Source organism: Ranitomeya variabilis, chromosome 1 (assembly GCF_051348905.1).
Source record: "Ranitomeya variabilis isolate aRanVar5 chromosome 1, aRanVar5.hap1, whole genome shotgun sequence".
NCBI classification, from domain to species: Eukaryota; Metazoa; Chordata; class Amphibia; order Anura; family Dendrobatidae; genus Ranitomeya; species Ranitomeya variabilis.
This window is the reverse complement of record NC_135232.1, coordinates 1,030,002,671-1,030,019,798: the sequence shown is the minus strand read 5'-3', so window position 1 is coordinate 1,030,019,798 and position 17,128 is coordinate 1,030,002,671. Positions and strand designations below refer to the sequence as shown.

Sequence of the window (17,128 nt, the reverse complement as noted above, 5' to 3'; positions counted from 1 at the left end):
AGTCCTAACCCCGATATCTCACTGATATCCGCATATTTATTCTGCTGCATTGGTGATGTAATAACTGTACATTAATTTTCCAGGTACGTGATCAAGATGTTCCCGTCATGCGCAACTTTGCCAGAATTGTTATTAATGTGACTGACACCAATGACCATGCTCCTTGGTTTACAAGCTCTTTCTATGAAGGCCGAGTGTATGAATCTGCAGCAATTGGATCTGCTATACTCCAGGTCACAGCTTTAGACAAAGACAAAGGGAAGAATGCTGAGATTGTGTACTCCATCGAGTCAGGTATGTGTTATGGGTTACTGGAACAGAAATCCGCAGTCTGCACTTAAATATTACGATAAGCAAGGAAAATGTATCATCACATAGACCAAGTAGATAGAGATTGGCCGTGTTCTACAATTGACTAAAACTTAATATTGGAAAATAAGCAGAAATGATTTGAAATCAATTTGTAATAAGATAATAAGAAACCTTCCAGTTTCATACATGCATCCACTTATGCAACTTTATCTGTGTCCATGTCCCTATATATGTTAAAAGGAGTCATGAATCTTAACTTTCAGTTTTTTCTTTATTTTGTCGTTTTTCTTTTCTGTTTTTCATTTGAACCTGAACATTAAGATTCCAGTTGGAGTAAATTGTTTCAGCATTTCTTTTCTTAAATGAGAGGCGCAATTAGACAGTATGGGGCCCCATGCTATCATTTAATAAATAAGTAAATGCCCCCTTAAATTAGAGGCATCATTTTAAAGTGATGGGCCAAACTTCAAACTTTAAATGTATCTTCCTTAACCCCTTAGTGACCTTGCCACATTTTTTAAATCCGACCAGTGTCACTTTATGTGGTAATAACTGTGGAACACTTCAACAAATCCCAGTAATTTTAAGACTATTTTTTCATGGCATATTATAATTTATGATAATGGTACATTTAGGTCGATATGTTTTGTGTTTATTTACAAAAAATATCAGAAATTAGAGAAACTTTTTTAAAAATTAGCAATTTTCAAACTTTGATTATCCCTTTTAATCCAGATAGTTATACCACAGAAAAACCTTAATAAATAACATTGCCCACATGTCTGCTTTGCATCAGCACCATTTGTAAAATGTTATTTTGTTTTGTTAGCATTTTAGGAGGTTTAAAAATGTAGCAGTCATTTTTCATTTTTTCAAAGAAATTTACTAAATTTATCCAGGTTTGAAGTGACTTTAGGGGTCCTATATATTGAGGAACCCCCAAAAGTGATACTAGTTTAAAAACAGCACCCTCCTGACAGTGAAAACTGCTGTCAGGTAGTTTATTTACCCTTGAAGAAATTTTCAGGAATTAATGCAAAGTGACATGACAGGAATGAAAAAGTGTATTTTTACCACCTAAATGTCGGTAACTCCAGGACAGATTACTACAGCCGTCAGACTCTAAGGCCGCTATTTGGCTGGGAATTGCCATGGCAAACATCAGGACCACACAATCATGATCTGAGGGCACCGATGGTTCCTCTTTATCACCCTGTTAACCTTTTATATAATGTAGTCACTATTGACAGCAGCATCTAAGGGGTTAAATAGATATGGACGGTACTAACACTGATTGTGGCTGATGCAGCAAGTTGTCAGCTATAGCATACAGTCGACAGCTGCTGCTGGATTGTCACCTGTATGGGGTTGCTAGTCTCTTATATCTCAGGTCATTAAAAAAACGTATTGGCGGTCATTAAGATGTTAAACAGACCCCAGAGTAGAGCCCAAGTTCAGGACTTAAAATAGCCAAACAACCAGATCAGACAAGCAACTCACTTACTGTACATCTTCTCTCGTCTGACTTTTCTTGTGTTTAGGGCCCACACATGGTTCTTGTCACCAGTCATTGTTAGGACTTTCTGTGTTGGACCCTGAAGGACAAGCCATGGCAAGGGGTTCCATAAACGATAAAGCCCTAATTGTAGAGTACCGACTAAAGGCATATGCTTACCTTCAAGACATTGTCCTTCAACAATAAGATGGTAACAGGCTGTCACAGCAAGCAGTTGTCATCTGTTGAAGAAAACAACAGCAAGTGGTTAGTTAACCTATATGAAGTATCACACAATTCTCTTTAACACTTTTGGACATGTTGGGTCCCACAGTAGGAGAGATCATACTCTCCGTGCAACCTGCGCAATCACCAAAGGGCCGAAGAGATAAAGGGGGTCTATTTCATCCTCCAAAAGCAGCAAGCAGCTGCTCTTGAATAGGGACGCTCTTTAATCTATGTTCAGCCCCTGGAGCGATGCTCTCTTATACCTATTACCTTTTTGCTTATTTATTAATTTAAGGCACTAAATGGTCAATCCTCCCTATTATCTTAGACTTTCATATTACAGTATTTGAAAATGGGATTTCAAAACCATCCATCATCTGTCTGATTGGTTTATATTAGTCAATTGTCAGATAAGCCATAATCGTCATCTCCAGAACTTCCGCAGGCCCCTAGAGAAAGGGGAGACCTCCTGGCAAGTCTCTTGAATTATGACAAACCTCCAGTTAGGCAATATTACCCCTAAGGTTTTCTTTTCTGAGTCTGTAATTTTAAAGTTTGAGATAAAGCTAATTTTAAGGTATATTCCTATAACTCAACATAGGTTTTTATTGAATTAGTTTAGTTTTGTAGTGTATATGTAGGTAAATTAAAAATATACTAAGATAAATATTATATGCTGATGTGATAGATTTCTGTTTTCATGGCCATGGCCTGACATGTTCATTTAATTATGGATACCTATCAGTGTATTGAGATAATTTAGCCAAAATTGATATTACATGTAAAAATAGTTGAAATCACATAGAAATCCTTCTCTGTGAGTTAGCTCTTCATTTATGTCTATTTGTGTGCTCTGAATGCAGCAGAGAGAACAAATGACCGCCATACATAACACATCTACTATTCCAAGACCAATAATGCCACATACAAGGGAGAAATACCCCCAAACTGTGAACAGACTACATAGTGACTAAATAGTACCACATACAAGGAACAAATACCATCACACCATGACCAGACCACATATTACCACCATATAGTGACCGAATAATACTACATACAAGGAACAGATACCGCAACACCATGACCAGACCACATATTACTACCATATAATGGCCGAATACTGCAACAAACGGGATAATTACCACCACAGCATGGCCAGACACATATTACCAGCATATAGCGACCAAATAATACCACATACAAAGGAGAAATACTGCCAAACCATGACTGGACTACATATTCTACCACATAGTGACCAAATAATACCACAAAATGTACAAGGGAGAAATGTGCATGAAAATGAAGTTATTCAGCTCAGGAAATAAAATCAAGTCTTTATTTGGACAAATTTAAAAAGTAAGCTGCTTGACGAACCAGTGCATACAGGGGGAAGGAATGTCTTGAATAACTGGATGCGTTTCGAACACGTGTAGCGTTCTTAGTCCTCAGTTTTACAATACAAAGGAGAAATACCAAAATACCATCACACCATGACTGGACCAGAAATTACCACCTCATAGTAACCGGATACTAGAATACTGATTGTGAATAAAATCCACAATACTAACAACACTGTTGTTACCACTAGTGACTTTATACACAAGAGCTCTGTTTATAGTGTAAGTGTACAAGTAATACAGTGATCACCAATGACATTATACATAGGAGATCTGTATATAGTGCACAGGTAATACATGGATCACCAATGATATTATACACAGGAGCTCTGTATATAGTGTACAAGCAATACAGGGATCACCAGTGACATTGTACACAGAAGCTCTGTATATAGTGTCAGTGTACAGGTATGACAGTGATCAAAAGTGACATTATACACAGGGAGCTCTGGATATAGTGTCAGTGTACAGGTAAGACAGTGATCACCAGTGACATTATACACAGGAGCTCTCTATATAGTGTCAGTGTACAGGTAATATAATGATCACCAGTGACTTTATACACAGGAGCTTTGTACATTGTATGCAGTGTAGAGTGTGCGTGTATATGCAATACTGTGACTCATACAGTGACGTCTCTAGGTAAAGTCTGTCATCTTGGCTTTTCTTCTTCATCTGGCTCAGAGCACCATATCACTTCTTCCAACCATTACTCAACTCTGCAGAAAATAACACAGTCATCAATAGCTGATCTCTTCTAGAGCACATTCTCTCCTTATTCCCCGACTTATATATTACATCAGATGACAAAAAAAGGTGACTTAGTGACACCCTGTACTGTAACAAGGTCTCCCTTTTGCCCCCCATGGAAAACAGTCTCCTAAAAAGTAAATTGTATTACAGCAGTAATGTTCCCCAATTGACCCGTACAGTAATTATGTCCATCCAATTGCCACCATAAACTAATATTGTATGTTCCTCATTATGTCTGTCCTGGCCCCCTTATGTCCCTTGTCCTGGCCACCGTATCATGTCGCATCCACAAAAAAAAAAGAAGATTGCTCTTACCTGCCTGCACTCCCACGTCGCCCTCTTCTTGCAGAACCGGCTCGCTCATGTTAAAATGCCCGCTGATCTAGCAATGGCCAGCTGCTGACATGAGTGCACCCATCGCAGGCGACGCATAACAGTGACTTCATACACATCAGCGTTCATCATAACGTGCGACGCAATAGTTCTGGTAAAGAATGTCGCATACGTGCACCCCTGCACATATTCGGTCTGCGCTTTTAAATGGCCCGTGCACCTAAAAAACGCAGGCTTTTTTTCCCTCTATTTCTCTCGCCTACAGCAAGGGCCCACTAGGGATTTCTCCAGTACCCCGCAAGGCCAGTCCAACCCTGATGATAAGCCCATGAGGGTGTTAGCAGAGATTTATCTGTGAGTGCGTATACTTTTTACACTGCACAAGGTTGACCAATCATGGTCATCATGAACATGCACCTAAAATAACTTCAAACAGGCTTTCTCCTGTGTGAGACATGTTTTGACAGTCGGTAATCACACAGAGCTATTCCGTTAAATCAGTGAGGAGGTCAAAGTGCCAGGAGCAAATATTACTAACACTTCTTTAGCTTCCATCTCAAAGCAGTGAGTGTGGAGGGAGGGGCAGTATAGCAGAGTTGACAGCAAAGTGTGAGGAGGGCCTCTAAAAATGTTTGTAATAAGACTGAGCTCAACTCTGCTGTACTGACCTTCTCCCACACTGATTGCTGTAAGATGAATGTGTCCGTAGTCACACTTTTTTCTGCAGCAAGACCAGTGAGGAGATTAGACTGACTGTCATTACATGTCTCGTTCTCAGAATTTCTGGTAACGTTCAGTTTGGTTTATTATAAATTTTAACCTAAACTTTACAAGGTAAGGCTACGTTCACATTTGCGTTGTTGGGCGCAGCGTCGCCGACGCATGCGTCATGCGCCCCTATCTTAAACATGGGGGGCGCATGGATATGCGCCGGTATGCGTTGTATGACGCATGCGTTTTTTTGGCGCACCAGACAGGGCACGGACGACGCTACAGGTTGCAGTTTTGATGCTTCACATTTCCGAAGAAAAACGCATGCAACGCACCTGCATCGTAAATGCGCCAAAAAAACACATTAGTGTCTTTGAAAAACGCATAGGGCGCAGTTGCCTGCGTTGAGCCGCGTTTTTCGACGCATGCGCCTTTTGACTAAATGTATTTTTTGGGGGGTGTTTTTGGATCTTCAATTGTATAGGACAACGCATGCGTCAAAAAACGCTGCGTTGTGTATGCGTTTGACATGCGTTGTGCGTTGCGTCGACGACGCTGCGCCCAACAACGCAAATGTGAACGTAGCCTTATATCTCCAGCATGGAGAGGAGAAACTATAAAATTTAAAAAAAAATTCACTCATCCCTGCAGCCACCATTACATGATGAGGCCAGTTTGTCATTCTCAAACTGTTGAAAGGTCCTCTTTAAAGTGTTAAAATTGCAATAATCGCATTTATAAAGACAAACACATATAGCCCGCAGGTTTCTGACCATCTGCATTATAAGTAGCTGATATGCAGCTGCCAGATGAAGAATTGGAAGATACACATCAGCAATACGGGTTGAAATGTCACATTTTTCCCATCAAAATTCCGTAGGAATAAATTATGAGTGACAGTCCTCCCAGTGAGCAGCGTAGGGATTCCTCAGATGCTTGTGATATTTCATAGACTTTGTAATGTTCTATTCTAAGACTGGCATAGTGTTCCTAGCACCATGGCCTGAACTGATATTATCATTTCCCAACTCCCTAATGTAATTCCTTCTGCTCAAATGGAGCATCTCATATTATGCTAATTGGTCCCTTTTAGAAAATATCATTTTCCTTTCACAATTTAAAAAAAAAATATATCTGGTAGAGTAGACAATCTATTTTAAGAAAATTTTTACAGAAAATGACCTCCTATTAACACATCACATAGTTTTCATCAAAATCATACTGTGTAACACGACTTATAATCACATTTGCTTTACTGAGAACTGAGGAATAGCATAATCATGATTTTAAGAGCTTAGTTCAACCATTTAAACCTTTACTTGAGGACATATATTTTAAGGTCCAGAAGTGCTATATATTCATACAGGAGCTTTCATTGGACCTGGAATTATGCAGATTATAGCATATTTCACTGAATGACCTCTTACAAAATCAAATCTGGAATTCATGGAAATGAGCGATGCAAGTCCTAATATTTTAACAACAATACACATGGTAATGATGCTAATCGGATGACTGCTGTATTAGCCGACTTTTACTAAACACATGGTGATACCTTGAGATGACCATACGTTTATACTCTCTATTTATTAAGAACCATTTTTTTAATTACCTTTAGCGTTTCAAGCCCCATTATGTGCCACAAAATGTTAATCACTAGTGGGAATCACTCAAGAGAACTAGATAGAATGATGTGATAATTCTCCTCGATTCAGCAACTTCCTATGTGACTTGCTGGAAGAATGTGTGACATTATTCAGAGGGGCAATGCTAAACTGCGCGTGCAGATATGCAGGGTTATACGTATGCTTCCAATGGGAGATGCAGCTTACATGGAAAAAAAGCATATTTATTCAATATAAAATGCATGAAAATGCAATGTATTTCGGAATCCATTAAGTTCCTTATTCAGGTCTAAAGGTTCCAACATGCGTTGTAATTTTATGAATTTTTTTATTGAATAAATGAAGTTTTTGTTATCGTAAAATCTTTCTAATAGTCTTCATTTGGGGACAAAGGAACCATGGGTTAAGGTACCTTCACACGAAACGACATTATAACGATATCGCTAGCAATCCGTGACGTTGCAGCGTCCTCGCTAGCGATATCGTTTCGTTTGACACGCAGCAGCGATCAGGATCCTGCTGTGATGTCGCTGGTCGCTGAATAAAGTCCAGAACTTTATTTGGTCGTCCGATCGCTGTGTATCGTTGTGTTTGAAAGCAAAAGCAACGATACCAGCGATATTTTACACTGGTAACCAGGGTAAACATCGGGTTACTAAGCGCAGGGCCGCGCTTAGTTACCCGATGTTTACCCTGGTTACTAGCGTAAAATGTAAAAAAAACAAACAGCACATACTCACATTGCGTCCCCTGCAGTCTGCTTCCTCCTCTGACTCAGCGCCGCAAAGTGAAAGTGAAAGCAGCACAGCGGTGACGTCACCGCTCTGCTCTCACTGTACGGCGCTCAGTCAGTCAGGAAGTGGACGCAGGGGGACGTGAATGTAAGTATGTGCTGTTTGTTTTTTTTAGATTTTACGCTGGTAACCAGGGTAAACATCGGGTTACTAAGCGCGGCCCTGCGCTTAGTTACCCGATGTTTACCCTGGTTACCAGGGGACCTCGGCATAGTTGATCGCTGGAGAGCGGTCTGTGTGACAGCTCTCCAGCGACCAAACAGCGACGCTGCAGCGATCGACATCGTTGTCGCTATCGCTGCAGCGTCGCTTCGTGTGAAGGTACCTTTAGTTTACTGACGCTTGTAGGATGACACTAAAGGTACCTTCACACGAAGCGACGCTGCAGCGATAGCGACAACGATGTCGATCGCTGCAGCGTCGCTGTTTGGTCGCTGGAGAGCTGTCACACAGACCGCTCTCCAGCGATCAACTATGCCGAGGTCCCCTGGTAACCAGGGTAAACATCGGGTAACTAAGCGCAGGGCCGCGCTTAGTAACCCGATGTTTACCCTGGTTACCAGCGTAAAATGTAAAAAAAACAAACAGCACATACTTACATTCACGTCCCCCTGCGTCCACTTCCTGACTGACTGAGCGCCGTACAGTGAGAGCAGAGCGGTGACGTCACCGCTGTGCTGCTTTCACTTTCACTTTGCGGCGCTGAGTCAGAGGAGGAAGCAGACTGCAGGGGACGCAATGTGAGTATGTGCTGTTTGTTTTTTTTACATTTTACGCTAGTAACCAGGGTAAACATCGGGTAACTAAGCGCGGCCCTGCGCTTAGTAACCCGATGTTTACCCTGGTTACCAGTGTAAAATATCGCTGGTATCGTTGCTTTTGCTTTCAAACACAACGATACACAGCGATCGGACGACCAAATAAAGTTCTGGACTTTATTCAGCGACCAGCGACATCACAGCAGGATCCTGATCGCTGCTGCGTGTCAAACGAAACGATATCGCTAGCGAGGACGCTGCAACGTCACGGATTGCTAGCGATATCGTTATAATGTCGTTTCGTGTGAAGGTACCTTAACAATACAGTTAAACAAAAAAAAGTTGGCTCCTCCCCAGCAGACTATACTTCGCCTGCAAGCACCAAGCATCTTCAGTTTTGGAGAAAGCAGTAGGAGAAACAAAAAAAAACAACTAAAGAATGAAGAAATCAAAGAAAAGGTATAACCACCCCAAATGTATGCTCGATCGGGTAACCTTGATGGGTGCTATGTCCCTCAACAAAGACTATGAGAAATCTATTTTATGGTAAGGACCATAAATCTTAATTTTTGGTCACTTCATTTTGATACACAGGAACCATAGAACATCCTAAAGGTGTCCTTGGGATGGGGATAACAATAAAAAAATTCATATTGTTACCAAAATAGTATTCACTCTTGCTTAGACTGCCACCTGAGCAACTAGTGTCTGCAGCACCTTACTGACAAAAATTGAGTCTGCCAAGGAAAACTTGGAGCTGCATTATAGAGTTGCAGAATAGGTGCCTGGTAACGAATGGCCCAGTAGGCCCTCACAGCCCCTGTAGAGCAATTATCCTGAATGGCGGAGATCTGGCCTTCGACCTATATGCTTTCATAATGGCTGATCGAATCCAGTGAGCAATGAGTCCCTAGACACAGCCAGGCCTCTGTACGAGCCTTTCGGAATGACAAACAAGGAACCTGAACGTCTGAATGGAGTGGTGGCTGACAAGTAGCATCACATGGCTCTAATGACATCCAGCTTATGCAAAGTTTTTTCAGTAGGATGAGAGGGCAAGGGGCAGAAGGAAGATAAGGCAAAGTCCTCGTTAAGGTGGAAAGCCAAAACCAACGTAAGAAGAAAAAACTGAGTCATTCACAACACTATGTCCAGGTACAGGATCAGTTATGGAGCACAAAAGGAGAGGGCAGCTCTGAAACTTGCTTGATGGAGGCAAGATATAGTCTGCTGGAGAATAGACAACTTTTTTTTTGTTTAGATGTATTATTAGTGCCAGCCTGCAGGTGACAAGAGACTAACCCAGAGCTCCTGTGTCCCCCAACAAAGCGGCCGAGAAGCATACTTCTTCCATGTAAGCAGTATATCCTGTTGGTAACAGCTATAAACCACCAAATGTCTTTCCTGCTCGGTTTAGTATTGGTTCTGGTGAGATCAGTCTACCTCCGTTCTGCAGGTAAAGCAGCAATGCAAGGACAACCCATATATGCTTCACCATGTGTGCCGTATAGTTTTACACTATGAGATGCTTCTTTTTTATTTCCTTTTTAGATAGGGTAGATTGAGCGATCATTAAAAGGTATAGATGCGTATTGCCAAGTTCTAAGAAACATGATTTGATAACAGTAAAGCAGTGGACACAAGATGCTGACAATATACCTATTTTCTCCTAAAGGCATGCTATGCTTTATGTCCTGCTCTCTTACTGGACTATCATTGTGTTCATGATTTGCATTGGTAAAAAAATCAGATAATTTAAAAATAATATAAATGGATCATTTTAGAGGAGCTAGATTTCCCAGCACTACTCATCATGCTGCCTTCTAGTAACAGGCATCCAGGGATCATCTCAGACGGCTGCTTCCACCTTACCTGTAAAGAGAATGGGTAGTCTCAACGATGATCACGTCCTATAACTGTGACCACCTCTGCACTTTCTTTTTTCTACATTTCAGAGAGTAATTTTGCTGTTAATGTAACAATACTAGTGAATTCCAACCTTTTTACTTTAGGAGAACCTCTGAAATAATTTTCTTATTCCCGGGAACTTTACAATCTGCACTAAATGTAATATTAAGGTGATTGATTTTTCTGATGCTTTCATCTAGGGAGCCCAGAAATAAGATGCCAAGGAACCTCAAGTTGTATTAGAGCCTATTTACAAAGCACTGAACTATATCATTATGGAGGCTCCAGAACAAGTTTATTATCTTATCTTTGTCCAAAACGCGCCAGGAAAATCTACAACTTGTATGCTAAATGTGGGCTCTGATGGATGCCAACCAGTAGTGTCTGTCACCCCTAGAATATCGGATCCATTTATCAGTTATGTCATGAGAGTTTTGATGACAAATCTGTTAAATGAATGTCATTATAGCCAATAAGTAGTAGGCTATAATGCTATAGGCTATAATGGCATCCATTTAGCACTTCAGTCATGAAAAGCTATTGAATAGCCCTTGATAAAGCCATTAAATAAATACTTGTAAAGGATGTTATGCAGTGGTATCTATCACCCATAGACTCTCGTGTTAAAAAATGTACCTACTTATTGGATGTTTTTTACTGGCCCTGGTAATCTTTGCTTTGGGCTGTTACTGACTTTTACAAGCCAGACAGAAGCCCGAAAAATATTCTTTTGGCCTACGGTATGTCCAGTCATAGATGGTGTTGTAAGATTGTGCTTACCACGAGTCTTGGGGGAGACACCCACATGGCAGCAGGATAAACATAGACAGCCACGGTTTTTCACATAAACAGTCCATGTGGTTTATTATCCGCTCAGCATAAACCACTATAGGCCATGTTACACATCACAGACCTCACATAATACTTAGCACTTCACAGTACACAGCTTTGAAGCACAGTCAGTAACCACATAGGACCTTACTTTGTCCAGTTGCCATGGGTGACTGCATGCCGCACAGTTCAGTAACTGTCCTTTTTTCAAGGCACATAGTCCTTTCCCCATACTCGGGGTTACCTCTTAGGGGCTCCTGCTCCACAGGCTGACTCCTCGTCAGTCCAAGGTCCTCACCACAGGTGACCTGTCCGGGTGATATTCAGGACGTCCATCCCCTGGCTGGGACCGTCCAGCACCCCAGGCCACCAGTACCAGATTTCCACCACGTGCTCTTCAGGGAGTCCACACTCCCAACACTTAGGCTTCCAGGACCTTCCAGCACAGAACCACTCAAGTCCACACTCAGAGAGCATACAGGAACATGTGACCCACACCCTGGTCACATTATGTACCTTGTAACCACACCCCATAGGTGAGGTATGGATCACATGGGCTGGTCATGTGATCCTGACATTACTGCAGGTCCTCAAACATCCACACTTCCCGCAGGAAAAAGGGGTACAGTTAGCACCCTCACCCAGTGGTGAGGTATGTGGGTAGCCAGACCCTCCCATCTCTCATAGCTACCCTCAACCCAGACCTAGATTCACTAAACAGCATCTTAGTGCTCATGTGCACCAAAGACCAAATACTCCGGGTTGCATTGTACGGAGCATCTCCCCATATCAAGGAAGGCTTACAGCGCAGAAGACCTCCTCCTCTGCAACACATACCAGCCTTTCACCACAATACCGGACACTGTCTCACTATCCCCATTACGCCTCCATGCATGTCCTGGGGAGCACATACAGCGCCCCCTAGCTATAACAGGGGTCACTGCATCACAGTGTATATTGGTAGCTTCTCTGGCAAACATACCAAACGTAGGGCAAAAATGTGATATAAAGCATCATTTACGCAAAAAAAAGTATTTTTATGACACAGTTCTCACCTCAAGCCTTCCTTTCTGTTTTGTTCATCATTACTTCTGTTGTTCTCTCCTTCTTTTCCTCGTCATCTACATCTATCTGTTTCTTTGTTTCTCAGCCTAATATTATGGGTGGTATTTATGCAAACAATACGTATTCATCACAAAATTGGAAAATAGTATTTTATAAAAAAAAACAAACTTCTTTTTACCAGTGATGCATTCATGAAAATAACCTTTGTTAAACTGAATTTTTCTCTAAGGACATTGGTTTATATGTGTAGCTAGAGTTCTCTTTGAGTAACGTCACATATTCATATTTTTCATTGAGAGTCTCAATATTCTTTGTGCAGATGGTTATTCTGCTCTTTTTGCTAAAGCAGCTCACGTTATATAGTTCATTATAAATTGATATTTCTTTCTTGTTCTTTTCTTTTTCTTCCTAGGGAACACTGCAAATGCTTTTTCCATTGATCCAGTTTTAGGAATTATTAAGACAGCAAAAGAGCTTGATCGACACAGTCACGGTCAATATGAGTTGGTGATCAAGGCTTCAGATCATGGAACTCCTACAATGAGCCAGATAACATCTGTCCATATTCTTGTCACTGTGTCCGATAATGCGGCCCCGAAATTTATGAAGAAAGAGTATTCAGTAGAAATAAGTGAATCAGCACGAATTGGAAGTTTTGTTGCAATGCTTTCCACATACAGCCAGTCTTCCGTTACATATGAGATAAAAAGTGGAAATGTAATGAACGCCTTTGAGGTTAATCCAAATTCTGGTGTGGTCATAACACAGAAGCATCTTGATTTTGAAACTGTTCCATCTTATACTCTCACTGTTCAAGCCACAAACATGGCTGGGTTATCTACAAATGTGACTCTCGTTGTTCACATTCGGGATGAAAATGACAATTTTCCCGTTTTTGTCCAAACAGACTATCGCGGGCTCATCAGTGAGTCTGCACCAGTCAACAGTGTCATCCTGACTGATGAAAACTTCCCTTTAGTTATTAGGGCTACGGATGCTGACAGAGAGGCAAATTCACTTCTAGTATATCAGATCGTTGAACCATCTGTCCACAAGTATTTTGCCATTGACTCCAGCACTGGTGCAATACGCTCTCTAACCAGGCTAGATTATGAGCAAACAAATATATTCCATTTTACAGTGCAAGTGCATGATATGGGCTATCCCAGATTATTTGCAGAACATGCAGCCAATGTAACTATATATGTGGTAGACATCAATGACTGTGCTCCAGTGTTTTCTCAAGAAGTCTATGAAGCTTCCATTTTGATACCAACATATAAAGGAGTGAAGGTGATTGCAGTCAATGCAACAGATGATGATTCTGGATCTTTTTCTGAAATCATATATTCTATAGTTGAAGGTAACATCGGTGATAAATTTGCTATTGACCTCTTATCAGGAGTCATAACTGTCCAAAGCACAAGTCCATTAAGGAGTCGGTATGAACTAACCATTCGAGCTTCTGATGGACGATTCTCTAGTCTGGCCTACGTCAAGATTAATGTAAAGGAAAGCAAAGAAAGTTCCCTGAAATTCACTCAAGGCTCTTACTCGGCGTTAGTACAGGAAAATGCCACTCAGATAAAAACATTAACGGTCATTAGTGCGATTGGCAATCGTATCAATGAGCCTCTGTTTTTCCGTATCCTCAACCCAGACATCCGGTTTAAAATTGGCCTCACGTCTGGTGTCCTTTCAACAACAGGAATACCTTTTGATCGGGAACATCAGGATTTGTATGAAATAGTTGTAGAAATTACAGATGAGCAGAAACCGCCAAGAGTTTCACATGTTTTAGTAAAAGTAACTGTTGAAGACACTAATGACAACATCCCCGTGTTTGTCAATCTTCCATATTATGCCATGGTTGCATTGGATGCTGAAATAGGTGATATCATTCGCTATGTTACTGCTGTGGACAAAGACATTGAAAAAAATGGAGAGATACATTACTATCTAAAAGAACATTCACAAAATTTCCAGATTGGGCCATCTGGTGCAATCTCATTAAAAAAGCAATTTGATCCTGATGCATTTAATAAGGAATATTTTATAACGGTAGTAGCAAAAGATGGAGGAAGCCCATCGTATTCAACAGAGGTTGTTGTCCCAATTACAGTAATGAATAAAGCAATGCCAGTTTTCGAGAAGCCTTTTTACAGTGCAGTGATTGCCGAAAATGCTCAGCTCCACAGTCCTGTTGTGCATGTGCAAGCCAACAGCCCAGAAGGCCTTCGAATAATATACAGCATCACAGATGGTGATCCATTCAGTCAGTTTAATATTAACTTCAACACAGGTGTAATTAACGTTATAGCTCCCCTTGATTTTGAGTCGCATCCAGCATATAAACTTAGAGTTCGAGCAACAGACTCTGTCACAGGAGCACATGCAGAAGTTTTTGTTGATATCATCTTAGAAGATGTCAATGATAATTTACCTATGTTTCTGCAGAAAACGTATGTTGCCACCTTGTCAGAGGCATCGGTAATTGGAACATCTGTTGTACAAGTAAAGGCCACGGATGCAGATTCTGGACAAAATAAAGCCATTTCATATCAAATTGTAAGCAACCATGGAAATAGTTCTCAGTTTTTCCATATCGATAGCAATAGTGGGTCAATAACTATTGCAAAACCATTAGACTATGAATATTTAAATGAATATACCTTCTTTGTCCGCGCAGTTGACAATGGAGTCCCTATTTTAAGCAGTGATGCTACCGTACATGTTTTTGTGGTGGACCTTAATGATAACCCCCCAGTATTCACCCAACAAATCTATGAATCCAAAATAAGTGAGCATTCAAGACAAGGAAGCTTTGTAACATGTGTAAAAGCTACAGATCCTGATAGTACAGACGCTGAAAAGTTGGAATATTCAATAATTTCTGGAAATGAAGATATGAATTTTATTATTGATGTTAAAACGGGAACAATTACTGTTTCACATTTAAAGAAAGAGATGATGCGACCATTGTACATCCTGAACGTTTCCATTTCTGATGGTGTTTTTAGAAGTTCTGCTCAGGTCCATATTGCTGTAATAAGTTCTAACTTGCATAACCCTACATTTGCACAAAATCAATATGAAGTGGAGCTCTCAGAAAATTCCCCAGTGCAAACCCTTGTGACTGAGCTTAATGCTGTAGATGAGGACTCTGGGATTAATGGACAGGTAACTTACCATATTCTTAATGAATTTGCAAAGGACAGTTTTTACATAAACGAGAGAGGGCAGTTATTTACAGCAGAGAAGCTGGATAGAGAGAGTCCCGCTAATAAAGTCATCCCTATAAGTATAATGGCTAAAGATGGTGGTGGAAAAGTTGGATTCTGTGTTGTCAATATCATTTTAACAGACTACAATGATAATGATCCCAAATTCCGCTCTACTGAGTATAAACTAAGTATTCCATCAGATGTACCTCGAGGGACTTCAATTGTAAGAATTCTAGCATCTGATATTGATGAGGGGGCTAATGCTGATATATCATACATCCTTGAAGCCAAATCTGAAAGTATAGAAGAAAACTTTGAAATAAACCAATATTCTGGCATCATAACTACTAAAGAAAGCTTGGTTGGGTTAGAAGATGAAGTCTTCCCATTTTTTGTGAAAGCATCCGATGGAGGATCACCACCAAGAGAAAGCATTGTCCCTGTTTCTGTTATAATTCTTCCACCTGAAGTACAGTTACCCAAGTTTTCAGAGCCTTTTTATACTTTGAGCATTTCTGAAGATGCCCCTGTTGGTACAGAGCTTGATTTTATCAGGGCAGAAAATAGCCAGCCTATTATATATCAGCTTGTAAAAGGAAACACACCTGAAAGTAACATTGATGACATTTTTGTGATAGAGAAACAGAATGGCCGACTAAAACTTGAAAAGCAATTGGATCACGAAACCACAAAATGGTACCAGTTTTCAGTGTTGGCTCAAAATATTCATGGAGATCACGAGGTAATTTCTTCTGTGGATGTTAGCATCCAGGTTAAAGATGCTAATGACAATAAACCTGTTTTTGAGGCAAACCCCTATGAGGCTTTCATTGTAGAAAACCTTCCTGGAGGAGCTAAGGTCATCCAGGTGAAAGCTGTTGATTCAGATTCAGGACTGAATGGACATGTTTCCTACATGTTGGCAACTGCACAGGATCCACAAGAAATTAAAGATCTTTTCTCAGTAGACTTGGAAACTGGTTGGGTTACTACGCTTGGTGAACTTGACCATGAGAGTAGGAACAAATACAACATTATAGTGGTTGCCTATGATCACGGTGATGAAGTGCTGTCATCATCTACCATAATTGAAGTTACTGTGATGGACGTGAATGATAATCCGCCTCGCTTCAGTGCAGAAATATACAAAGGCACAGTCAGTGAGGATGACCCTCCAGGTGGAGTAATTGCCATCTTGAGTACAACAGATGATGACTCTGAGGATATACATAAAGAAGTCACAATGTATATTACAGGTAAGAACTTTAACTTTTATCTTTTATGACTGTAGAAATCATTGAATATGTTGGACTACGATTTTCTTGTAGTCTATATTCCGTTACATCCCACATGCTGTCCTTGGAACCTAAGGTTATACTGTTTAGCTAATTACCATCGGTGAAAAACAAAGTTTTTGGGAATACATACTGTATTTAATTTATGCTGCCTCATTCTTAATTTCCAAAAGCGCTGTTCGCCCCCTCCCTTCACAACCCTTGAGCTTGGAGCAGCTTTGTCTTTGTCTCCCAGTCTGTGCAGCAGATCATCATTTCTCACATTTCTCATCCTTATCTATTTTCAACATATGATAATTAGTGATATTTTCATTAGCTTTGCAACCAGAACTACATTATTTACTGTTAAAATGTTAATCAGTGTAACACCACATAATGCCTATGATGGTGATTCGT

The 17,128-nt window shown here is 40.6% G+C and overlaps 1 protein-coding gene and 1 long non-coding RNA gene across 9 annotated transcripts in view; one reads left to right on the top strand and one right to left on the bottom strand.

Moving 5' to 3' along the window:
* Window positions 1-11,644, bottom strand: part of LOC143793056 (uncharacterized) — a 60,897-nt gene extending 49,253 nt beyond the window's left edge. Inside the window, exons 1-2 of the long non-coding RNA XR_013220038.1 lie at window positions 11,393-11,644; window positions 1,988-2,049 (exon numbers count right to left, since the gene is read on the bottom strand). This is a non-coding gene — a long non-coding RNA (uncharacterized LOC143793056). The remainder of the gene's footprint in view (window positions 1-1,987; window positions 2,050-11,392) is intronic.
* Window positions 1-17,128, top strand: part of FAT1 (FAT atypical cadherin 1) — a 289,837-nt gene that overhangs the window by 207,787 nt on the left and 64,922 nt on the right. For all 8 annotated transcript variants that reach the window (XR_013220037.1, XM_077279642.1, XM_077279641.1 and 5 more), the window contains 2 exons: window positions 84-294; window positions 12,626-16,693. Coding sequence is in view for 7 of the 8 variants with exons in the window: in XM_077279642.1 (XP_077135757.1) it covers window positions 84-294; window positions 12,626-16,693 (4,279 nt within the window). In the remaining variant the exon portion in view is untranslated. The remainder of the gene's footprint in view (window positions 1-83; window positions 295-12,625; window positions 16,694-17,128) is intronic.